Source organism: Dipteris shenzhenensis, chromosome 3, assembly GCF_047967505.1.
Source record: "Dipteris shenzhenensis isolate YYH24624 ecotype China chromosome 3, Dip_SZ_1.0, whole genome shotgun sequence".
Taxonomy (NCBI): domain Eukaryota; kingdom Viridiplantae; phylum Streptophyta; class Polypodiopsida; order Gleicheniales; family Dipteridaceae; genus Dipteris; species Dipteris shenzhenensis.
Genome location: NC_141598.1, coordinates 61991133 through 62017408, shown reverse-complemented (window position 1 = coordinate 62017408; position 26276 = coordinate 61991133). Strand labels below are relative to the sequence as shown.

The 26276-nt window shown below is 46.2% G+C and overlaps 1 protein-coding gene across 2 annotated transcripts in view; it reads left to right on the top strand.

Annotated features, from left to right (window-relative positions):
- DET1 (light-mediated development protein 1 / deetiolated1 (DET1)) overlaps window positions 1–26276 on the top strand; it is a 99271-nt gene that overhangs the window by 71830 nt on the left and 1165 nt on the right. For both annotated transcript variants that reach the window (XM_087370848.1, XM_087370840.1), the window contains exons 9-10: window positions 5711–5806; window positions 26033–26132. In XM_087370848.1, the coding sequence (XP_087226974.1) occupies window positions 5711–5806; window positions 26033–26132 (196 nt within the window). The remainder of the gene's footprint in view (window positions 1–5710; window positions 5807–26032; window positions 26133–26276) is intronic.

The following is a 26276-nucleotide window of genomic DNA, read 5'->3' as shown; positions in this document are numbered from 1 at the left end:
TGAGTATCTATGTTAGATCTCAAGCTGACATCTTGGGCTGAGACTTCCCATTAGAAGGGAAGAGGAGCTACTTGACAGTGAGTTGGCAGATGACAGAGTAGTTTACTTGGATGCCTCTCCACATACGCTCACTTCTTTTAGGACAGCATTGGATTGATTTTTCTTGGCGGCAGGGGCACAGATAAATTGGCATAAATCCAATGGCTTTTGAATCAGTGATGAGGACACTTCAGTTTGGGGGCTTGACATAGGATTCACTTGGGTTCAGAGGGGTGTGCCTATTAGGTATTTGGGCTGCCAGGTCGGCTTGGATATTTCTTCCACGCAGCAGTTTGCTCATGTGTTGGAGAGCATTAGGAGGAAGCTTCTTTTTTGGAGCTCAGCCAAGCTGGATCTTGCCTCTAGAGTTATGGTGGTCAACCAGGTCCTCTTGGCCATGGCCTGGTTTATTTGTTCATGCTGGTGCCATTCTAGGGATTGCATCACTCAGCTTAGGAGACCGATCAGAAATTTTCTTTCGAGTGGGCTTGATGGCACAACAGATGCCTTAGCCAGGGTGGCTTGGGAGACCCTCATCCTGCCTACACTGGAAGGGGGTCTCAATATTATTGATCCAGATTTACAGTGCATAGCTTTACTATGCAAGATGGTGGTGCGAGGACTTATGCCAGGGTAGGATCCGTGGAAGGTCTTTCTTATTAGCAGCATACAGAGGTGTACACCTTCTTCAGGAGGAGACTGGATGAGCAGTATTAGGTGGATCTTCACCACAACACACCTCAGATCACCTTTGTCCCCTCTCATGGTTGCCATTCTGAAAGCATGGGCCAGTTTCAGGGGCACTCTTTGAAGGATTCCTCCTTCCTCTTGTGAAGAGATTGATAGGCAACCAATCATGTGAAATGACAGTGTTTTAGATGATCATGGCAGACCACTTGGTGCCTCACTCTACATGCAGTGGTCCAGGTGGGAGAGGGGACCTGCATCATCTTTGGGGTCTTGGAAAGCTTTCCGCATGCTCCTAGAGGAGACGAAATCTTAGTTGACAGGACATCTCAGAGGGAGTGTAGGGAGGATCTTGCAGATTGAGGCAGCCCTTGCAGAGGATTGGGTAGACACAGATGATATGCCTCTCACTTGCTCCACTTGGGCAGGTACTTTTACGAGAGGCGGTGTTTCCGCTTCAGGTTTCGGCCTTTCGAAATGCACAGGAGGATGCTTTAGTTTTTAGTGTGCCAGATTGCCTAGGCCCACAGAGGACATCTTGCTTGAGTTTGCTTTTCAGCCTATGAGGGTTGTAGGTCTTTTGGTGCAGGGATCAGATTCAGAGTGGTTCCTCGACCTAGACCCCGGCTACTCTCCACCGGGTCTTGGAGGCTTTGGCTTCGGGGTTGTCCTTAGTGTAGCTTTGCTACATTTACTCTCAATCTTTTTTGATGTCGCTTACAAGCTCTCTTCATCTTGGTCTCTTTTTCTCTTTCCTTATAAACATTTTAATTTGTAAGATTGAATATATTCTAGTCATAAGTGTATATGTTGGACGTGATCTCACTATGAAGATAATATTATGAATAGTTCCGCTAGTCTTACTTTGTTCCTCTAATACCGAGGGTAGCATTGTTCAAGAAAAATAAAACTCAGCTTCTTGGGATTTGTTGCCTAGCTCACAAAGGGAGTACGAGTTTTTTGGTTTGAGACAAATGCATGCTCCCCAGCTAGGGTGGTTGGGGACCCAACGGTTCACCAAGAGATTCCACAGGTCATTCCAATCCCCTTGGAGAGTCTATCCCTAAGCGAAATGCCTCTTCCTTCCTTTCCAAAAACTGATGATATGAGTTTCAGAACGGTCATCTATATATGGGTTGCTAGGTGAAGCCTTGTGATGGGAGGAGCAAACTCGACCTACAGCCAGCTGAGTGAAGGTGTGGCTGGACATCATTTATTCCGCACTCGATTTGGGAGTAGGGTGGCAAAGGTTCCATGAAAACTTATGAAAAGTGTGAACATTTTTGCAAGGCCGGCCTGGGAGGTACTTTTACCTTCACTGGGATCAAGGATTCTTTTGATTACACAGTCCACTACATTGGCAATTAGTGCTTGGTCATGGTCTACCATGGATAGAGAGCCGGAACCCTCAGAAGTAAGCTGCAAACAGCTAGTCTCTCCTTATTGTCAACACCTTTGTAGATAGCTGATGCTTCTTTAAGTCATTTCAAATACATTCCTTCCTTTGTTTCATAACAGGTATTTTAGCTTTAAGACTCTGAAAAGCTTGACAAAAGCGAACACTCATATACGAATATGCAAGAAGTTCTTCCCTCCATGTTTTTTAAAATCCATATTATTGTCTGTCTTATACACTCATTTTCTTCCCTTGCAAGAATGGATTGCATAAAATCAACTCCAAAATCCATAGATGTACAAAGATCTAGATATAAGGTGTACGGAGCCTTGCCTCAAGGCCACCTCTGACCAATTGATTGAAGAGGCTGTCCGAAATTGACCCAGCTCATAAATTTGGGAATATGATAACAAGGTGGGTTCCCATTAGGTATTTGCAGTGGGACCCTGGAGAGTGGGAGTAGATTGATGGAGGGCATCTAGAGAAGAGCACCTCTTTCTTTGTTACACGGTCAGTAATGCCAGGAGATTTCAGCTTAGTAGTAGAGGTTGAAGACCTTCGAAAGTTCCTCATTGGGAAACATAATACAACTATCTATACTTAAAGCATCATACATGCTTCTATGATTCTAAATTGTTGTGATTATAGATCTGTCTAGAATCATCTATTATCCATGAATGATGCTTCAGCAATCAACAAGTGTTATGAACTAAGTTCTAAGTTCTAACTTCTTACAACAATATGAAGTTTGAGAGGGAGGATGGAGAGGTGGGAGGGAGGATGGAGAGGTGGGAAAGGATGGAGAGGTAGAAGGAGGATGGAGAGGTGGGAAAGGATGGAGAGGTAGAAGGAGGATGGGGAGGTGAAAGAGGATGGAGAGGTAGGAGGAGTCGGAGGAGGATGAGAGGTGGGAGGATGGAGAGGTAAGAGAGGAGAGGTAGTAGCCTGCAGGGTGGAGAGCAGTCTACAGGATGGAGGGATGGAGAGGAGAGCAGGCTGCGGGTGTCAGGGCCTAGGATGAAAGATGGAGAGGCTGGAGAGCAGCAACACGCGAGGCAGTGGAAACGACGACAAGAGGCGACAAATCGGTGAAAAACGGTTTAATCAAAAGAAGGAAAAAACCACAATCAAAAGAGGGCTACCCCGCCCCAAAAAACACACCCCCAAACCCCCCCTAGTGATTATGAAGTGGATTTCCAGAAGAAACGCTGTTTCCGTTTTGGTGTTTCAAGGGCCGTTTCCGGTAACTATGCACGATTGGCACTGCATCGATTGCTGATTTTTATGGTTGGTTTTTTTCAAGCATCAATAGAAAGTTCTTCTAGCTAGAAAGAAAAAATGAAAAGTTTGTGTGTATAATCTTTTGTGGAGTTTCAGGGTGAGGCATGAGTGTCGTGACCTTCAGCCTTCCTGATGGAGCCCACCCGTTTTTGTAAGTCCACTCCACAAAACCGTGTGCATACAATGCTACCGGTTGAGCTAGTGATTCAAATAGGAGGAATTTCGTATGCTTAATCAGAAAATGGGCCTCCAATTGCCGCCTTTCTAACCTTGCAAAGGAAGCTTCCCCTTTATTCAATTGTATGGGACCTGGCATAAACAAGTGAACTTCGGTCTTGTAAGAATGCACTTGATGTAGACATATGGCATGACAATTTCCACGTGATCTCCTACTAGAGTGAACGCCTCCGGGTGGAGTCCACTCTTATTAGTGTTGAAAATCATGACATGGGTTTTACCATGATTGGCCTTCATCTTTGCGCTACCACATTTAGTGCCTGTAGTGCCGCCAAATGCATTTGTAAGCCATCTGATGTGAATAGCACTACCTCATGTGGATATAGCTAGATGGGAGTGGGTCTATGCAATTGATAATCCCTCCGTGCCCCATTTGTTGAGCAATGTAGAGCCCAAAGAGAATGCACATGGGCATTTTTCATTTCAATGGAGAAAATCTGCTCCTTGGATAGACCTTATGTACTGCAAATCTTGCTTGTGGCCCTATCATATGATGCCAGGGTTGCCTACATGATGCAATTTTGATATCTAGGCCTTCGAGGTGCGAGATGAGATGAGCGTACACACCGAATCAAAGGCCTATTGAAAGTCCAGAAAGGAGTACTATAGTCTTTGATGTTGGTGTTTGACTTCCTTTCTAACAGGCTATAGTGTGAGTATGCAATGGATAGTAGAGTGATCCCATCAGAAACCTTTGTAGCCCATCGTTGTGTGCTTGCTTTGACATTCACTAGTGTTCATCTATGGCATTGATCTATATGTATCTTGACCATCAAGCGACTCATCATGATAGTTTGTAGTTGGGGTGTATACATGGACTACATGTGAGCCAATCTACATGTGTATCCTCCAATTGCTTGCCCTTTCCCTTATGGAAGAGTACCCGTTGGGTGTTTGTGATCTTAGCTAGCAAGAACCCTGTCTTGTCCTCATTCGTCGCAACCCTATTGTGTTGATAGTCTTGCTCCAAATTATACATAATTTTTTTGCCTCATCGTGAGGCGGTGAGAAGAGAAGAGAACCAGATTGTCCATGTATAGTAGGAGTATGGAGTGTATTCCATTACCATTTACTCTATTTCATCTATGCATAGGCCAAATAAAGTAAGGGAGAGCGGGCCTCCTTCGTTTTGACCTAGTATCATACACACTCATCATATATTTTGGGCACGATAGTCGTATGATTGTGAGGCACTATGAATACTTCCATCCTTTTCCACTTCAAGAACCATATCAAACACCTTCTTGAAGTCAAAGAAAAGATTATTAAAGGACTTCTACCAAGTGATCCGTAGCACTATGTGCTTCACAAAAAACCAACCCGTCCCTTAATTTTATATTTTTTGCAGCCCATTTATTGATTTCATCTCCAGTGTTATACCCTCGTCTGGATAGAACGTAGCTAGTGTTATGGAGGTTAGGTTAACCTAGAGTCATGTAACCTAACCCTGGGATAGTTACGACTTGACGTAATGTTGGTACATTATGGTAGTCTTAGGGTTGAGGCACCTAATACACTATATGCCTATATAAGCGTGAACCTTAGCCCATATGGGGGTCCTATGACATCTAGACACCCTACACGTATGTAACTATGAGCTTCAACTCATTGGGAGTATTCTTGGGAACCGGAGGCCAAAGGCCTGTTGTAGGATTCTTTTTGCTAGTTATTTAAGCTTTAGGTTCCTTTCTATAGAAACAACTTGACATATATTGTGATTAGTTACTTGATCAATTTGAAAGTAGTAATTGGTGGGGACATGCTTTGTTGCTTGTAGCTTTCAATGTACATGTGAATTAGAGGCATACATGGATATTCATTTAAGAGTGATTGCATGATTAAGTGCAAAGAACATCTTTGCAAAGGCTGTTTATATATTCACAATTTTCAAAATGGTGTCAATGAGAAATATACATGAAATCATGCACATCTATGCATACAAAAAACGTCAGTCTTTAGGGGTGTTTATCGTTAAATTGGGTTTTTTAATTTTAATGTTTTTGTTGTTTCTCCTTAGGCATTTATCTTACTATGAAGTACTTTATGGTGGCTTTCAAATGTTGTTTGCAGGTCGTGAAACGAACACTTGCATCCTTGCCTTGCAATTCTCAATCACAAAGTCCATCTGCGTATTTTGACCAATCTTTATTTCATTTTGATGAAAAGGTATGCTAACGATAGTGGCTTGTTCTCTCTTGAATTATGCATCTTTTTGTTCTTTTGGTTTTCATATTTTTTTCTAAAGAAATGAAAAACTTTAGAATTCCTTAGCTTAGGAGGACATTGATGAAAGATACCCAAAGATTTTAAGACAAAAGAAGAGGAGGATTGAGATGTAGGGTACTTGCTCTAGGACAGTCAACAAGAAAAGAAAGAAAGAATGAGTATCATTCATGATAGCTAAATTGATGATATCTTTGTAAGGAATAGAAGGGGTTTTGAAGTAGCATATCTGTGCAGCATAGAAGACGGGTTTCACTTGCTATAGTGTTACAACTCTTATGGGGGTCTTAATTATATTATAGGTAGCTGCCTTTATTCTTGTTGCATACTTTGCTTAGCTTTGCGAAGCAAGCTTGGTAGTGTTTTTTCTTTGCAAAGAAAGGAACATTCTATTAATTCCTGAAAAAACGTCATACAAAACAGCAGCCCCGAAGGTGCTGCATATCGAAAAAACCGGAGAAAGGATGAAAGAAGAAACCAGCCTATTCCAGAGAAACGCAACTCACTGCCTAGGAAATCTTTGGTACAGGGGCTAACAGCCAAGCGGGGGGACTACACAACCAGCGAATCCCTAGCGGAGTGAATGTGTAGAAAACTCCTGCAAGCCAAGCCTTGCAAAAACGTGCACGCCTCACAACAGGTGCCCTAGAGCTCTGGGTCTTGTGCTCATAGGTTGAGCGCAGGGTGTAAATGATATCCTACCAGATAGTGACCAAGGTAGTCGAGGGTGAAACCAGATGCTCACCCATCACCAGACTATAGGGAGCAACCCAAATTTTCCATGCTGTGACACTGGCTATTACCTCCCATACGCTATCCTCCGGATGGGAATGAGGATCCGTGCTATCAGCCTCATGGAGCTCTATCCTTTGAATGCTGTGACCCTACATCAGGTAAGATGGGGAGACCTCATCAATCTGGAACGTGTGACCTCCCTCAGTCAACCAGGCCACCATCCCCCAGGTGTAGTCCCTCTAAAGGCTCTGCATGTGAGACAAAATCCTGAGGGCTCCCATCCAAATCCTCACTGCGCTATGACAGCTCCAAAGGCAGTGGGGGATCTTCTCCAGAACTCTAGTAGAGCAGCAACGACATTGCCCCTCCACCCGCATCAGCTCCAACCATGGGCCTATGGGCAAGCCTCCATGGGCAGCCAGCTAGAAGTAGGAGATCTTCCTTGGCCACAAATTGGACCAAGGGTGAGTCCAAAACCTGGGGACCTCCTGGACAATCCTGTGGGCCACCCAATGCCTTTCCCTCGAAGGGGTCCACGTCAAAGTGTCCATCTGGAGCCTCCTACCAACCCGGGTGGTATAAGAAAAGAAGGGCACCTTTTCCACCCGTTCTGTGAGGCCGACCTTGGAAGGCCAAAACCACTCTCCCGAATCCCACTGGACCTCCCTCAGGGGCCTACCTTCCCAAAGCCAAAGGTGCCATCCTGCTCTAAAATGCTGGGGGGGTCAATGTGCCACTCCTTCCCAAACTGGCCCACAACTCTGATCATCTACCAATGAATCCCATCCAGACTCCCATCCATCTCTGGGTCTCTCTCAGTGAGTGCTTGAAGCAAGCCTCCAGGCCCTACATGGAAGAAACCAGGCTGATTGCTGCCTCGTTGCATCCTCGAGAGGACCCCAGTTCGAGAAAACTGACCCAACCAACGGCTGTCCATCCACGTGCGGAATCCCTCACTCCAAGACTTAGGGATGGCGAGGTTAATCTCCCTCGTCCGTTGCCTTGTCCCTCACATATGCGCTAAGGCTCCAAGCGTTGCCTCTGCGTCCAAGGGTAATCTACTCCATCTGCCAAAGGAGCAAGCCAGGCCATCGTCCCACTGTGCCCATCCAATGTGAGTCTGCTGTCCCAGCATATGTGCATCCAGATCTTTGATCTCCGAGTGCCTCATGAGGGGCTATCGCTCGAACTCCTCCCTGCAATGGGGTTGAGCACGGATGAGGCTACTTGCTAATCTCTGCCAGAACGTACGTAGGCTCCTCATCATGGGGGAACCATGAGAAGATCCACCTGTGTGATTGCTGCCACTGCCCCCCCCAAACCCCCGCCCTGTGCATATCCCGAGATGTTCCTGAGAAGCTCTTGCTGTAAGAGGAGCTTTCAGGGCACTGCACCAGGGGTGAGGTCGTGCACAACCAGCTTGCCCAACAGGGCCCTACTTTGCATCTCCGGATCAATGATACCCAAGCCTCCGAATGTCTGTGGCACAATCATCGTTTGCCAAGCAACCCCGGCTGTGGTATTCCTTGTGCCGTCCAAACTTGTCCAAAGGAAATTCTGAACCAAACATTGGGGCTGTCCTATGCACCCTCTATGGAAACACCAGCAGGATGCAATGTACTAGGCCGTGGTAAGAAGGACCGAGTTTGCCACTAAGGCACGGCCCGCTAGGGAGAGTTTGGCTGAGCTCTAGTAGAGAAGCTTGTGCTGAACACTCTCGAGGACCGGGGCAATCTGCTGCTCTGCTGTAATATCAATACCAACCTGGCATTTGAGTTATCTTGTTGGCCGGCCCCGCGGTATCCATCGGAAGCCAAAGGCACTCCCTCACTCTCGAATCTCCTGTGTCTCCTCAGAGCCTTTGAAGAAACCGATTGATTTTGTCCAGTTGATTCGTGCACCGAAGGCCTCGCAATAGAAAGTGACGGCTCCCTTGGCTCTCTCCAAGCTTGCTATGGTGCCCTCTACGTACAAGGGTGTGTCATTTGGAAACTCTGAGTCTAGCAGCTCCTCCTCCTATTTGATTGGGAGCCTCAATCTTGTGAGGCCTGCCACCTGTGATCTCAAGTAGTAGCCTAATGCGTCTGCCTCAAAAAGAAAGAAAGGGAGCTAGGGGACAGCACTGACGGACCAAGTGAGAGAGAGGAAAGGCCTCGCCCGTGTGTCTAACGACAAGCATTTGACTCGAGCTCCACGCCTAAAGCGTAGAGACTCCTCTAATCCATCTGACTGAGAAACCGAACCTCTGCATAGTGCCCTCTAGGAAAGACCACTTTACCCTATCGTAAGCCTTCTCAAAATCAAAGAGAAGGATGGCCAAAGGCTATGACTCCTCTCTGGCTCAATCCACTGCCTCCCAGAACGTGAAAATCTTGTCCAGGATGTTGTGCTTCTGAACAAAGCCGGTTTGTGTGTCATCGATGATGTTGGTGAGATGAGGCCGCAACTGCAAACTCAAGACCTTAGTGAGGATCTTGTATGCGGTGTCAAGGAGGGTGACTGGTCTTCACTCTCGAACGTCTGACTTATCTCCCTTTTGGGATTAAACAAATCAATCCCGTGCTCAACTTTTGAGGAAGGGAGCCCGTGTCAAAGATGTCTTGGCAGGCTAAGTGGAAAGGAGTGGAAATGATCTCCCAGAAGTTTCGAAAGAAGGCCCAAGTCAAGTCATCTTCGCCAAGACAGTTTTGGGTCGGGAGGGCCTTGAGGGCTTTCTAGAGCTCCTCATCCGTGAAAGGCTCCTCCCGACTAGTGCACAACTCCTGCGAGACTACCGTTAGAACGTGGTCCCAAACTAGCTCATGGGCCACAAGGCAAGCTGGAGTCACCCTCTCCGCCTGAAAGAGCTGGTTGTAGAAAACCATGGTCAGCTCTAGAATCTCCTGTGGATCGATGTGCATAATGCCCTGCGGATCCGGTAATCGCTGTAACTGCATGCCTGCCGATCGGCGTCCAGTGGTCTGAAAGAACGCTTCGTCATCCTATTCCCCTACTGTACCCAACGGGTCCGGGTGGAGTGGTAGGAGAACTCATCCTGTCGGACCTCCATGTCGTGGAGCTCAAGGAACGCGCTCTCATACCTGTCGCTAAGCCACGAGCATCCTGGGTTCTGCTCCGTGAACCTCTCTATGGAGGCGAGGTCTCGTTGCTATGCACGCTCGCGCTTCTGAAGAGCCATCCTCTATCCAAGGGCATGAAACTGCAACTCCTCACTGCTCCTCTGAATCGCATCTGCCACCCACGAAGCCCAGCCCTCGCAAGGTGTTGACTCTGGTTGCTGCCAAATCTGTGGCATAACCTGCTGCATTGGCTCATATTACAGGAGGTCCTCTGGAATGCAGGCCCCCTTTTGGGGCAGAACTTGACTGGGCTGCTCTAGATAGAGTACTGCTGGAGAGTGGTCTGACATTGTGGTGCCTGCTAGAATCCCTGTAAAGCCGCCGAGGGGCGAGGGGAGGAGGAGGGGGTGGAGGGAGCTTGGGAGGAGGAGGAGGGAGAGGGATCCTGGGGGGGAGGGGGGTGGGGAGGAATAGGGGTGATAACTAGCCCACCTTGCCGATTAGGCTCGGCGGGGCTCTGTATCCCCTCCTTCTCAAGCTAACCTCCACATCTTCTGCTATCCCAACGTCAGGAAGTCTTAGGCTCCCTGCTGACACATGGGTGACGGCGATCACTGGGCCTCCGCTACGAGGGGATCGTTTGGTTGGGCAGTGGCCCCTGTTAACGATAGCACCTTGTTCTCTCTGAATTATTTGTCTTTTTGTTCTCTTGGTGTTCATATTTCTTTCTAAAGAAATGAAAAACTCTAGAATTCCTTAGCTTAGGAGGACATTGACAAAATGTACCCAAAGATTGGGTACTTGCTGTAGGACAATCAACAAGAAAAGAATGAACGAATGAGTATCATTCTGATAGCTAAATGCCATGATATCATTGTAAGGAATAGAAGGGGGTTTGAAGTAGCATACCTTTGCAGCATAGAAGGCGGTTTTCACTTGCTATAGTGTTACAACTCTGATGTGGGTCTTAATTATATTATAGGTAGTTGTCTCTTGTTGCATACTTCACTTAGCTTTGCGAAGCAAGGAACCTTATTGTGTGGGGGCTTGGTAGTGTTCACCATCTACACCTATATTCAAAATTGTCCATGCTCACTGGTGGTGGAAAAAGCATGACCCATTTCCACTTGCATTGGAATGGACAGTAATGAGTCATTAGCATGCCTGACCTCATCCGTATCCTTTTGATTGCAAGATATGGACCCATTTTGTCGACTATGCATAGGCACAAGTCTGTGGATGGTTATGTACTTGATTGCTTTGGTTCTTATCTACAAATGAAGAAATAACGTAAATCATCGTTTGGCCGAGAGCATATAAAATTAGATTGATATGATGAAATAAGCTAATCATGGTTTGGCCAAGGGGTAAATAATAATTCTTGGTTGTCCAAGGAGTAAATAATAATTCTTAGTTGGCTCGCATCCATTTCTACTGCTTTTTACTGAGCCAACTAGGTGGCCACTTGAGAGTATGAAAGTGTTGTGAGAGAATTCTCCATGCACTTATGCAAGACAACGGAAGCAATCTTAACACAAGAATAGTTCACACACGTGAGAGGAAGAGGATGAACAAGTAGATTTGAATAGATATTGGTCAAACAGGCTGGAATAGAAGCTCCACCAATACAAGTGGCTGGTCAATAGCTCTCTTCAGAGGATGAATGAGAGGAGGAGCAATTGTGATGAGAAGAAAGAAAATTTATTAAGTCTTAATGAGATTGAAATTGCACAATGTGTTGTGTTTTTAGAGGACGAGCTTCCTGTATTCATCTAGATATATGTTCTGGCCCGACTACCTTTTGATTAGTGTTCTCCTTTAGTGCTAGCCTTTGTCACGGCTGAGTTTTCCTTCACCTTTGAAGTGCTGACAGAAACTCAATACAAAGACCTTTGTATAAATGGATGCTCAAGTATGTGTGGATGTGTGGATTTGTATGTGCGAGCATGGTCTATACCCTCTGTTGGGCACCGATGACCTCAATGGGGATGTCATCGTAGCTTGTCGCTGCTATGCGTGTTGGAGTAGAAAACTAGTGAATCCACTCGAGGTGAGCTATCAGTCTAGACCATTGTTAAGGATGAGTCTTGCCGATGTCCAAGAAATAGTGCCTGTATGCAATGATTGGGGCTTGAATGTCTACAAATACTTGAGATATACCTACCTCATCTAGATCAACATCAGGATCATTTTGGGAATCAGGAAATAGTCTTTGTCGCATAGCCGTTCTTGTGTTGAAATCCATAATACGGACTTTGTGGCTAATCCATGATGTTTGGATGTAAGGCTGCGTATGGCCTCTTCGCAAAGTTCTGTAGCAAAATGTGAGGTCGGGGGGTAAATAGCATATTGCAATGAAGTGGCCCTATGAAGAGACGCGCCAAATTTGGATCCAAAGAAGTTTGGTATGCGTCATGCCACTTAATAGAGATCATCCTAGTGAGAGATGACCTTTATAGTACTGCGTCTCCTCCTGCTCCACGAATTCCAGCTATCTCTCAAGTCTTGTCACAATATGCTAACTCCAATGTGCATTTGCAAACTAAGGGCAAAGGGCGCTTTGGGGTCTAATGGGTCTGTGCGTAGAAATATATAGAAGAGGAATCCCCATATTCCCTAACTCGGTACATATATGTGATGACCTGAAATGCAGCATCTAGCTTTAATGGGGATGACCCAAACTCAGCCTGAATGATTTAGTGAGGAACAAATGCCTTATATCGAATCATCTGTGATAGCATAAGAACCTGTAGCCCCTCCACACGCGCCCACTCTATATTCAACAAGTCTGGCCCCCAACAAGGGCTGCCATACATCAAATAGAGCCCAATGCAGACCTGATCATGGAAGTGGATATGGGTGGCTTCCCCTATGAAAAAAGCCCCCATCGAGTGGCTGGGTCTCAAATGATTTGATAATCTCATCCATCTTGTGTGTGAGGAAGGCCCGTCTCTTGTGGTGTGTCAACCGTTGGAAGATCCGCTGTGCCTCAGATGATGTAACCTGACCGAGGGCTTGCTCTTGTGTGAGGTGGGCTTGTGCCTCTTTGCACTCATCGTCAAACCAAGGGCTTTGAGGCATCTTTCCATCTCGAGCCCTTGTGGATCGGGTTGTATGGAAGGATCTGGTGTTTTGTACTATTGACGCAAGGGTGTCCGAGGCATGGGCGAGGTCTGTATCATCTCCCAATAGGGGTGGAAGCTCTTTGGCTAAGTGACTCACATATACTGGGCCAAGGGCACGGTCAAAGTGGATCTGGATAGGAGCAGGTGTGGCACAGAGAGAGAGAGAGAGAGAGAGAGAGAGAGAGAGAGAGAGAGAGTCTATTAATGTCCACGGGAGACCAACAGGTCTATGGGACATCAAAAGAACCATCTAGTATGCTTTAGGGAGGGCACATGGCAGCTCCAGCAACCCCAATTATTTAGAGTACCTACATAAAAGTCTCAAAGAGTAATCAGCCATACTCAGTTTAAGACTGAGAGTCTATTGGTTTGGATTTAAACTCTTTTATTAGTGCTATGCCTTCACGGTAAACTGCCCATTTGTCATTGTTTCTAGCAGCCCTGACTTTAGCTTATTCAGTTGCCTTATTCTTCAATTTAGCTCGTGTAAGTTCCTCAGCTATCCATATCTTGGTCCCTTTCAACTTGTAAGATTGTCGAAGAAGCTTGATCCGTAAATCTCGCGACTTAAGTGTAAGGATAACATGTCCTATGGAGTGCCGGACATTAGTTGCTCAATCGTCATCATCATCTTCATCATTATCATCATCAACTTTCCATTCAATATTAGGCATGGCTGCTTTGACATGTGCTAAAGTCTTATTGAAGGCATCATCATCTTTGAACCATCCTTCAGGGAGCCTCCCCACTCTAATCTTCAATGCGTTATTGCGTCTGGCTTTGTTTTCTATGATCTCTTCTTGGATAGCAGTCTTGTTTGCCTTTGTATTGAACTCCTTAATCACTTCTTTCTTGATTGATTGTACTTCAGTATGAACCATAACTTTGACCGTAGAGACTAGTTGAGGAGTAGGAGGAGAATTCTTACATGAGTTCAGAACCTGAAGGTAGGCTTTTACTTCTTCCAGCTCAAGCCTTCACTTTGTGACTGCTTGCTGCACATAATAAATCTGTTCATGTTCCTAATGATGGGTCGTTTGGACCCTTTTTGTTGGTAATTGTTTGTGTGTGTGTGTGTGTGAGAGAGAGAGAGAGAGAGAGAGAGAGAGAGAGAGAGAGAGAGAGAAATGTCTTGGGGAGGCCTCGCGGGCCTATGGGACAAAGTGCATAAGACACCAAAAAGGGAAAAAACTCATACAAGCCACAAAAGGTTGTGGAGCAAAGGGTACGCTAAGGCCCTTGCTGAGTACTATGCTGAAATAAAGAGCTCAATAGCTCAAGCTCAATAGCTCAAGAAAATCAAATACAAAAAATGTAGTATCATATCATATCATGTGCTATCTAGAGTAGGAAGAGAGCTGGAACTGGAACTGGAACTCAGAATCCGAAACCTGGCACTTTGGTGGCTCGTCTATGAGCGGCAAAGATGTGTTGGATCTACGTCTATCTGGTCGTCTCACGTTGTGGTGGCGGAGGAGGGCGTGGTCTCCTCGATCTCTGAACCCGCTGAGCTATGTTCAGAGTGACCCCTCATCTCGGGTGGTCTCCTTTGAGGAAAGCTTTGATAGGTCAGACCTCAATCGAGTGTGCTCTGGTCGCTCTCTGTGTCTCGCATAGCCTTTGCAATCCTCTCTCAGCTATCCATACCACCCGCATATCAGCTAGCTCCTCCACCCCATTGTATCCTGGAGTTGACTCAAATGCATTGAAATCTATGACTCGCCACTGTGTCTGGTCAGCCTCTGTATCTTGTGCTCTCCTCCTACTCCCTGGTTTGTCATAGCAAGGTCTCCTTGTGGCGGCGTATCTCAAGTAGATAGAGCCCAATGAAACTTGGCCATGAAAGTGGATCAATCGCGACAGCGGGCCGAGTCCACTCCCATGTTGATAAAGACAGTGGTATTGCCCCTGGATCTCATAGTAGGTTGGGCAGGCACAAAGAAAGTGCTCCTCTGTCTCAATCTCTCCTAGTGTGCATATCATGCAGATCCGTTGCTCTCGAGGTATACGTGCCACTCTCCCTTTCTCAATCCTCAGCTGATGGGATGAAATCTGCATCTACCCAATGACGATCCTTAGTGCGGTTTAGACTCCCCTCTCCTTGAGATACTGGGGTCTAATGATGAATCCCTCCTCCGAGACTCTCAGAAAATGGTCGCAGTAGAATTGGGTCTTGGTGGGGAGCTCCCGATCTCCCTCCCAAGCCCGAGATGTATGGAGCTAGAGGAGGTCTAACGTATGATACAGTTAATCTCATCTCGTGGGATCGACTCAAGGGGTGCATCCATACTGTACTGAAAGGGAGGGAGCCTGACCATTTGAATCCCGTGTTTGGTAAACTATGTGGATATACATGCATACCATGTGTCCGCCCTGCTCTCAGTTAGTCGTCTGGATGACTTCAAAGCCAGCCTTGGTAGTCTTCACTGGGGTAAGTCCCACATTCTGTGAATGAATAAAGATGGCATGAGTCTGTAGTGGTGTCATGGTGAACTCTGTCTGTACTATCTCATGCAGGTTGAGGGCTTGCTCTGACTCATCCTAGATCCCGTAGTTACCTGTAGCCACTCAAATCTTCTCCACTTTGCTATCAGTAGATCACATCCGTAGAAGGGTGCTACATACATGGTAGTCCGTCACACTAGTGTATTGAAGAGCCAACACTTTGTCGGTGGATCCTGAAAGTGTGCCTGGAAGCACTGTCTCTCCAATCGCGCTAGAGCACCTCGCCCTCGTGTGAGTCGTGCATGGGCTACATGTGTCATAGAGAAAAGGGATCTATTGAAGATTGCTCGTAAATAGGTGTAGGACTGCACTATCTCCCCTGGCTCATCTCGATAAGTGAAGCTGAGTCGAGGGGGCACTGCATGTGAGGTGTTGAAGACCATAACCTTGGTCTTCCCAAGGTGTTGACTGTGTGGTCTCTCTCTTTGCAGAACACCTCTAGGGCCTTCAAGTATCTCTAGTCGCAAACGTGATTGGAAGCACTGTCTCTCCAATCGCGCTAGAGCACCTCGCCCTCGTGTGAGTCGTGCATGGGCTACATGTGTCATAGTGAAAAGGGATCTATTGAAGATTGCTCGTAAATAGGTGTAGGACTGCACTATCTCCCGTGGCTCATCTCGATAAGTGAACCTGAGTCGAGAGAGCACTGCATGTGAGGTGTTGAAGACCATAACCTTGGTCTTCCCAAGGTGTTGACTGTGTGATCTCTCTCTCCGCAGAACACCTCTAGGGCCTTCAAGTATCTCCAGCTGCAAACGTGACAAAGACCCTGAACTGACGATCGTAGCACGACACACGAGACATCGAGGGGACACACAGATCACTCTGGGGGACCTCCCGTCATTGTTTAGACCCAGGATACATCCCACGGGAGTCACGGTGGCTCTGGTCTTGCATCGAGCCTCGTCTAGGAGACTGAGACGCACGGCGCCCCTTGACGGACGCCAGCGTCCCATCACCGGCTATGCACCAGCCGTGGTGACATGACATACGGAGGATTCCGCTCCGCTCCAGTCTTTTTTCTTTTCATTGTCAGACCCAGATGTATTTGATTATGTATGATCAGACTTAGGATTCAGCACGGATAATGATGCTCGTTTTAGTAGCTCCACCCTTACTGTGATTTGTATCAGGTTTTCTTTTAGTCTCATAGACCCATTGGTCTTCCAAAGACTCTAATAAAATTTTTCTTTCTTTCTTTCCGCTGAGGATGAGATAAGGACTATGTCATTGGTGTATAGCAATATTTGTATCATGAGATCGGCCAGTTGTGATCCTTTGCCTCCCAGGCGGTTGCAATGTAAAGACCAAAGAGGTTGGGTGAGAGGGGGCATCCCTGCTTCACTCCGATCGTGCTCTTGACCCAATCTGATAGACCACCTAGGGCGCGAACTCTACTTGGGGCGCGAACTCACCCCCCATATTAATGTTGTTGGAATCTGTAGCTCCTGATAATGTGGGATCGTGGGTGGGATCGTGGGACAATGTTAGAAGCCTTCTGAAAGTCTACAAAGCATGTGTAGAGCTTCTGGTGTTTGGACCTCGCCTCCTCAATGATAGCCCTCAGAGTGAAAATGTGGTCTAGGGTAGAGTGTTGTCTCCAAAATCCTTCCTGCCCTAGTGTTTGCTGTCCCCGAGCTTCTATGTGGCGGCTGAGCTCCCTCTAAAACTGATCCATAAATCTTGGCCAGAGTATGACCGATCATGAGGGTACGGTAGCTCCGAATCTCCATAGGGTCTCGGGCTTTGTGTATCGGTACAATAGTGGTAATGCTCCAAGCAAGTGGGAAACCATGGCGCACAACCTGGTTGAACGTCTATGCTAGGACCAGAGCTAGGACCTCTTGTGCATGTGCAAAGTGTTGGGTCCGTAGGCCCTCATGGTCTGTAGCTCTTCGATTGTGTAGTCTACGAAGTGCTGGCCGTACATTCTGTGTGGTGAACAAGTGGCAAGTAGTGGGCCTGGGCATAGAGGACATATCCAGAGGTGTCTGCATTTGGGCATCATAGAGGGATCATGCATACGTGTGCCACACATCTGGATCGGTGATGGAAATAGGTGGCTTCCTCTCCGATAGAAGCCCCCATCCAGTGGTCAGGTCTCCTCCTCCAAAAGATCTGATAATCTCATCCATCCTATGTGCGAGGAAGGCCCGCCTCTTACAACATGTCAATTGTTGAAAGATCCTTTGTATCTTGGGTGGTGTCAGATAACCCAAAACCCACTCTTGTTTCAGGTGGGCTCTTGCCTCTCTGCACTTGTCATCGAACCAAGGGTTTTGGGGCATCTTCCCATCTCGGACCCGCATGGGTCCGGTCAAGGGGAATGATCGGGGAGTAGCGTCCTGTACCACAGAGACAAGGGTGTCGGAGGTGCTGGCGAGGTCTACATCATCTCAAGTAGAGCCGGGAGACCCTTGGCTAAGTGACTCATGCACACTGGGTCAAGGGCACGATCAAAGTGGATCTAGATGCGTGTAGGTAGTGGGGGGGGATCTCCCTGTGGCTGGCATAATGGTAGAGATATGGAAGGCCAAGTATGGGTGGTCAGCTCCGAGTTGGGGGGGGGTATGACAAAGTTGTGTGTCCGTGAGACAAAATCTAGTGGGCCGAGTAGATAGTCCACCGTACTAGATCCACCTCCATGTGGGAAGCGAGTCCTCTAGATGATGGCCATCTATGAAGACCATTATAAATGATTAGGTCGTGGACTGCCCCTAGCTCAAGTAGATGTCGTCCATATCCTATCACCTGCGGGGCTTCTATAGAGTGTCTCAATATCCCAAGCTCAGTTGTATCTAGCTCTAGGACTATATATGGATCTCTGTCATCGGTGAAGTCAAGCAAGCCAACTTGCTCATTTTCTGTCCGTGCATTGAAATCCCCCAGTAGGAGGGTGTCTTTTTGTCTGGAGAACTCCGTCATATCATCCAGAATCATCTCAGATGTCTGTAGTGACCTCTCGTGCATAGGATGACATGTCTGGAGGGAAGTAACACACTGCAATGCAGATGGGTCGAGCATTTGAAAGCTGAACGCGTATCCACATGTGTCGAGCATGCTCCTCTCTCCGGACCACATATATGAGTGGTCTCAAGTGTGACTTGAAACATAGTTTTCACGAGTTTCAGAAACGGGAAAATGGAAACAGGCCGGAAACGGTGTTTTGGAGTTTCAGTCACCAAAAGAAACAGTGGAAACAGAGTTTCGGTTTTTTAGGTTAATAAAATATATTATAAATAAAATAATTATTAATACATTTGTCATACAACAAGGCCTGAGAGGACAAGAAGGAGGAGAGGAGAGGGCAAGCGCTGAGGAGAGCAAGGAGAAGAGGGCAAGGCAAGGAGGAGAGGAGAGCAAGAAGGAGAGGTTGGAGAGGAGAGCAAGGAGGAGAGGAGAGGGCAACGGCTAAGGAGAGCAAGGAGATGTTGGAGGGGAGCAAGGAGGAGGGGCAGCGGGCTGAGAGGGGGGTTGTAGGATGAGAGGAGAGCAAGAGGAGAGGTTTGGAGAGGGAGAGAAAAAACTGCCCTACCCGCCAATGGGGTTCTTACTCAGTGGTTGAGGCGGGTGTGTGTGTGCTGGTACTTTTGCTTGTATAACTGAGCATCGGTGTCTTTAAGCTCTGACATTGCTGCTCTATATATACGTTTCCCTAGCTAGGCTCCGGAGGCACTGCCCCCCCCTCCCCCCCCGAAAAAAAAAAGAAGAAAAAGAAACACCGTTTCTGGTTTCGGAAACAGCGAACCGTTTCGGGTGCCGAGAAACACCGTTTTTGGGCACTATGCTCAAAAAGGAAAGCCAACCCTCTCGGAGCCTCGCACTCTGCTCTCTCTCCTCAACTCCCTCCTGTGAGCTGACTTCCATGTATATCTTGTTACTGTGGGTAGCCCTCTGTCGGGCTCTCATGTGTCTCAGTGTAGAAGATCATATCTCTATAACTGTATGTCTCCGAGAAACCTCTTGGGCCAGACCATAGTGTGCCATTACAATTCCATACGGCTATTTTCAGTCTGGTGTGTACACACGTCCCCTTGGCTCGACACCGTCATAATTCCCCATCCTCTTTCTCCCCTCTGTCTGCTCTTTCTTTGATGATCACTTTGCCATCTCTGTAGGCAGCCCTCTTTCCTGCTGCTCTTGCTGCCATTACTCGTACCATTCCCTCCCTCTTATGTTCCTGCTATCCCTGTAAACAGCCATATGTATGTTAGAGAGAGAGAGAGAGAGAGAGAGAGAGAAGAAGAAGAAGAAGAAGAATATATTATCGTCCTCTGAAGACCAAAACCGGCCTATGGGACCTGGGCAATACAATATCACAAGTACATGAAAGCTCCTCCCGAAGATGGGAGGGTGGAAAGAGAAACCACCTTCTAGGATTCAGGTGGATTCCTATGCTTGAAGAGCTTATACACAAATGTTCCTAAAGCTGAAGGTGACCCTTTATGCAGCAAATCAGCCAGTTTGTTATGTCCCTCAAGGAGGTGATTGACTCTTCCCTAATGTGTGCATAGTGAGGGCATATCATTACCATGTGTTCTTCTGTTTCAACCATACCTTGATCACATAGTTGGCATATTCTACTCTCCCTTGGCATCTTTTTCCATCCCCCTGTTTCTATTTGCAGCTGGTGTGATCGGGTGCGAAGTGAGGCTAAAGCCCTCCGTTTATGCACTGCTATAGGTGTACATATGTACTTCTGCGTTGTTGTCTCCCTTCCTGTATAAATTGACCAATATTCCGGGTTGATATATGTGCGATAGTACTCAAATTTATCTTTGTTTTCTGCTGTTTGCCATTTCCTGTGTAGTGCATTCAGCAGGTCATAATGAAAAGCCTCTTCATCAATCTCCTCTGAAGAGTAGTTTAAATACTCTTCTACTTCCCACTTCTTGAACCATTTTTTTAGGTCCTGTGCCCATCCGGAGAAGAAGAAGAAGAAGAAGAAGAAGAATATATTATCGTCCTCTGAAGACCAAAAATCGGCCTATGGGACCTGAAACAATACAAAACCTTACATACATAAAGACTCCTCCCTCAAAGGGGAGGGTAATAAGAGAAACTACCTTTATGTCTAGGTGAGTTCCTGTGCTTGAAAAGCTTAGATACAAATGTTCCTAAAGCTGAGGGTGACGCCTTATGTAGCAAATCAGCTAGTCTGTTATGTCTCTCAAGCAGAGAGAGAGAGAGAGAGAGAGAGAGAGAGAGAGAGAGAGAAGAATGAAAGATATATCAATGTATGCAGAAGGCCTCGCGGGCCTATGAGACAAAGTGCGAATCCAAAAGGTACCTTATACTAGCCACTGAGGGCTGAAGCAAAGGGTTCACTAAGACCCTTGCTGAAGATTGAAAGCTAAAGCAAAAGTGCTAACACGCTAAACTGGTGAACATAATACTAGAATAGCAAAGTAACAGAAGAGTGTTAGGTGCTCAAGGCTAGCACTCCTAGTACATGCTCAAGTTCCCACATCACTCTGATGAGATGTGAGAAGCACTTGTATCTGTGTCTGTCGAGCTGTCTCATGACATGGGGGAGGGTGTGGTCTCGTTGACTTGTGGATCCAGTGGGCTACGTCAAGGGTGTGAGAGAAGGGATGAGATACACCGGACCTCGTTCGGATGCGACAGGCCAGAGAGCAGCATGGACTGATGCCACAGGTCACCGACAACGGATCACAGACTTCAATGCATTTGAGTCGGCTACCAGTGTGACTAGGGGAGAGGAGCTTGATGAGATGAGAGCATCATGGATCAGCAATAGAAGTGTCCACCACGATGCAGCCAGATAAGGGACACACTCCACGTGCGACGCAGAGAGAGACCAAAGCATACAAGTGTGTCTCTCCGCTGCGCATCTCAAGCAGGTAGATCCCAACCTTGACCCAGCAGTGTGAGTGGACCAAAGCCATGTCCCTCCTGAAAGAGGCAGTGATATTGTCCTCGGATCTCATAGTAGACTGGGTAGACACATAGAAAATGCCCCTCCGTCTCGATCTCCCCCATCTGGCATAGTGTGCAAGTCCTCTGCTCTATGGGTATGCTTGCAGCTCTCCCTGCCTCAATTCACAGCTGATGAGATGAGACTCGTAGCTAACCAATGGCGATCCTCAGTGCATGTGAAACTCTCCTGTCCTCGAGATATTGAGGTCTGATGACAAGGACGTGCTCTGAGATCCTGAGGAAGTGATCATGATAGAGCTGGATCTTGGTGGAGAGCTCCTCTCCCCCCAAGGTCCAAGACGTATAGAGCTAAAGGAGGTCCAACTGTATGATACGGTTGATCTCATCTCGTGGGATCATCTCGGGTGGTGCGTCCAGATTGTACTGAAAGGGGGGGAATTCTGTCCATCTTAATGCCATGACTACCAAACCACGTTGATATCCGTGCGTACCATGCCGCATCAACACTTCTCTCCGCTAGTCGCTTGGAAGACTCTAATGAGAGAATGAGAGAGAGAGAGAGAGAGAGAGAGAGAGAGAGAGAGAGTAGTGTCCTGAAGAGGCCTCAAGGGCCTATTGGACAAAGTACACCAAGAGAAGGAACTCATACAAGCCTTAGTGGGCTGAAGCAAAGGGGTTCTAAGGCCCTTCTTGAGTGCTATGCTAGGCTTAAGAGCTTAAGAGCTCAAGCAAATCCTAAAACTGAAACTCAAAAGCTGAAACCCGGCACTATGGTGGCTCTCTAGGGGGTTGCAAAGATATCTCAGATCTGTGTCTGTTGAGTTGCCTCTCGCTATGGTGGAGGACGTGGTCTCCTCGACCTTTGTAACTAATGGGCTATATTAAGAATGACCCCTCGTCTCTGGCAGTCTCCTCTGAGAGAGCTGAGATAGATCGGACCTTGATCGTGCATGCTTTGGTCATTCTTTGTGTTGTGTGTGGTCTCTGTGTCCCTCGCCCTATAGCATTGATCGTCTCTCTCCGCTGATCCACACTTTCCTTATGCTAGCTAGCTCCTCCTCCTCCACCTCATTATGTCTTGGAGCTGACTTAAATGCGTAGAATTTCGTGACATGTTGGCATGCTCGGTCTACCTCAACATTCTTCGGCGCGGTTTGCTGCTGCTGTTGCTGTCTAATTTTCTGCAATAATGTCTCTCTGTGGCATGGCACCTCAATCAGATAGAGCCCCATGCAGATGTGGTCATGGAAGTGGATCAACTGTGAGATTGGATCAAAGTCCTACCTCTCTAGAGAAAGAGGCAGTGGTGTCATCCTCGGATCTCATAGTAGACTGGGCAGACACATAAGAAATCCTCGAGGTGCTGGGGTCTGATGATGAGTCCATTCTTCCAGACTCTCAAGAAGTGGTCGTGATAGAACTAGATCTCGGTGGGGAAGTCTGAGATGTATGGAATCGGAGGTGATCTAACTGTATGATATAGTTAATCTCATCTCATGGGGTGAACTCGGACGGGCATCCATGTTGTACTGAAAGGGGGAAGCCGGTCCATCTAAATACCGTGACTGGCAAACCATGTGGATACATGTGCATACCATACTGTAAGGTGTTGAAGGTCTTTCAGAGTCTACAAAGCAAGCGTAGACTTTTCGTATCTCCCTCAATGATAGCTCGTAGGGTGAATATATGGTCTATAGCATAGTATTGTGTCCGGAATCCCGCGTCCTATAGCCCGCTACCCGTGTGCCTCTATGTAGCCATTGATTCCCTTTGTAATATTGACCTAATAAGAGTGCGGTAGTTCCTAGTGTCCATGGGATCTCTTGCTTTGTGTATGGGCACAATGGTGGTAGTACTCAAAGCATGTGGGAAGCCATGGCAAGCAACATGGCTGAACATGTGTGCTAAAAATCAGAGCTAGGACCTCTTGCCCATGTTTGAAGCTCTCAGACCATAGCCAGTGTCACAAGAAACGTTTTGTGGTTTCGACAAATTTGTTTCGTTTCGTTTCGTGTTTTTAGAAAAAATAGATAGGTTTCAAAATGATAATATATATATACAAGCATAGTGGTATATGAGATATGTGATAGTCAAGTTTAGAGAAATACAAGACACCTAAAAAGGAAATTTAAAACACCAACACATTCTTCAAATGTATTTCAAGCTTTCAATCTTGATTCTCAAGTTTCAACTATAGATAAACCAATCTTTATGGATTGAAAAGCAGATGGATTCTAGAATATAGATATATGAACATTGAATCATTGAAAAAACGGGGATGGGTCTGGGCATGGAGGAGATATCAGGAGGTGTCTACATCAGGACATTATAGAGCTCGCATATGTATGCCTGACCCGCGAATTTGTGGTGGGAATAGGTAGCTTCCCCTCAGATAGAAGCCCCAACTAATGGTAGGGTCTCCCTCTCAAAATGATCGGATCAACTCATCCATCGTGTGTGAGGAAGGCTCGTCTCTTATGACATGCCAGTCATTGTGAGATCCACAGCACCTCAGATATAGTGAGATGGCCTTGAGCTCGCTACCATGGGAGGTGAGATCTCATCTCTCTGCACTCGTCATCGAACCACGAGTTTTGAGGCATTTTTCCAATTGGGGCATGTGCTATGGATTGAGTTGTAGGGAAAGGTCTAGTAGCGGTGTCGTGTATCACTAAGACAAGGGTGTCTAAGGCGTTGCAAGGTCTACATCATCTCCAAGTAAAACTGGAAGCTCATGGGCCTAGGGACACACATAGACTCCGTAAAGACAATCAAAATGGATTTGGACATGGGCGGATGTGTTTTTGGGGGGGGGGGGGGACACTCCTTGTGGCAGGCGGAGTGGCCTAGATGCTAAAGGCTAGGTACTAGGTATGAGTGGTTAGAACCGAGTGGGGGAGGAGGCACAATAAAAATAGCATATCCATGATACAAAGTCTAGGGGACTCATTAGGTAGTCCAGAGTGCTTGTCCCCCTGAGCAGTCGATTCTCCTTTCTCTTCATAGATGCTTCTAGAGGCATGGAATTCTCATTTTTCTCAACATCACTCTTTGAATCTTGCATGCCAAAAGGCTCTTCAGAAACCACATCCATCGTTAAGTTCCAAATGGGATAGTTTCTTGCCAATATAGCAAGTATTAGGGAAAACACTGAATCTGACTTCAACAATAGCTTGTAGCCATTTAAAAGTGATAATTCCATATCCTTTGTAGGCTCTTTTCTTTTGTCCCACAATAGATGAGCCTTCGGTGAAGATATCCTAGGATATGATGGAGAAATGTAAAGGACTCTGCCCAACAATGATTAGATCCCATGGATAGAGCTAATCTAAGTAAAGTAAGCTATGCATGGAAAAGCTAGCTTTATTGGAAATGAAGAGGTTCTTATGACAAGTAAAGCTACTTTATGCATGAAGCCTAATGTTAGGGCTAGCTACTAAAGATAGCTAGGCTAGGCTTATAAATACAACCCTAGGGCATAGTGGAAAACAAGGGAGCCTGCAAAATGATGGCCATCTTTGGAGGTCATTATATGTAATCAGATCATGGACATCCCCCAGCCGAAGTAGGAAAGGGTTACAATCACCTACATTAACTTTTAGTAGTATGATGGCAGTTGTGAGGGTATTTGTGCTGATACCAATCCAAAAGTGTTGCTGCTGAATATGTGGAAAGTTCTGCCTTGTGGAATGATATCGCACGAAATGGCAATAAAGAAGCTCAATGTCATTGGAAGATACTTGTAAATAATTTACTTCATAGCATCTTGAAGCTCTGACCGGTTGGTTCAAATTAATGAAGAGGGCTGGCACAGATGAAATTATTAAGCTTTTCAGCAAGGAATGTTAGACGAGATGCATGGAAGCTGAAGGTAAGGTGTTTGGTGTGTGAGGAATGGATATGTAAATCACAATCATAGCTTTAACTAGGGAGGGATGTTACTGTGCTAAGGTATGGCGTTGTCATTTTATGTGCATTGTGAGTGTCTTGGATATCTGGGTCTAAAAAGGATTCTGAGAGGCACAACTATGATGAGCATGCCTATTATTGAGACTTGTGTGCCAATCATGGTAGAATATTTTTTAAATTTTGTAAGACATTTGCTCATGGATTTTAAAGACATTGATGGTTCTCATATGTACATTTGTGCCATGCATCCATGCTTTAGAATAAAGGCATGACGTATGTGTATGACCAACGTATGTTTTCCCATGTGTGGATCCAATGTATCTATCCTGTTGAACAGGATGTATCTATCGTTTTTTCCCGTGTGTCTGCATCCCGTGTATCTATCCTGTTGAAAAGGATGTATCTATCCTGTTTTCCCGTGTGTGCGCATCCCGTGTATCTATCCTGTTGAATAGGATGTACTCACATTGCTGGAGGATGGCTCAGTTATGCTGCTAGGGTCAAGATTACTTATAGTGTGACTAGGGTCAAGATTACTTATAGTGTGACTTCTCAGATAACATCTTGGACTCAGTGCTGGAATGAGACAAGTCTGTAGTCAGGACAAATAATTGTCAATGCCTGAATTCCTGAAAATGCTGCGGACTCGCAAAAAATTTCTCATAATAAGCAAATCTGAAAAGCTTTATTGTGTTGTGTATGAAGACTGATTTTAACACCTGTCTTTAATAGAGTAATGATCTTTGTAAATATCACTTTCATAAGAAAGAGGGTGAAGTAGCTTTTGGGGTAGGTAACTGGTCTCATTGTTTTTGTCCCAACTCCTGTGACTTTTGACTTGAAAAAAATACATGTATACTATAGCAAAAGCATAGAGTCCTGCATTCTCATGAAATACCATAAAGAGCTTGCTTTTTTAATGTTCTTCTGGACAGCTTATTTCAGCAACAGATCAATATAAACCATGCATGGAGCATCCGATCAAGTTCATCTCACGGCGGAGGCCAAACACATTGAAATTTAAGATAAATCCAGGTATTATACTTTAATCAGAATATGAATGATATCGGGCTAGTAAATGAGTGTCTGAAAGTTCTTATAAAAATTTCCAGTCTAATGTGCTAAAGTCTTTTGCACAATTAGAAAGTGCGTTGTGAGCATTCATTTCTGGTGATGTTT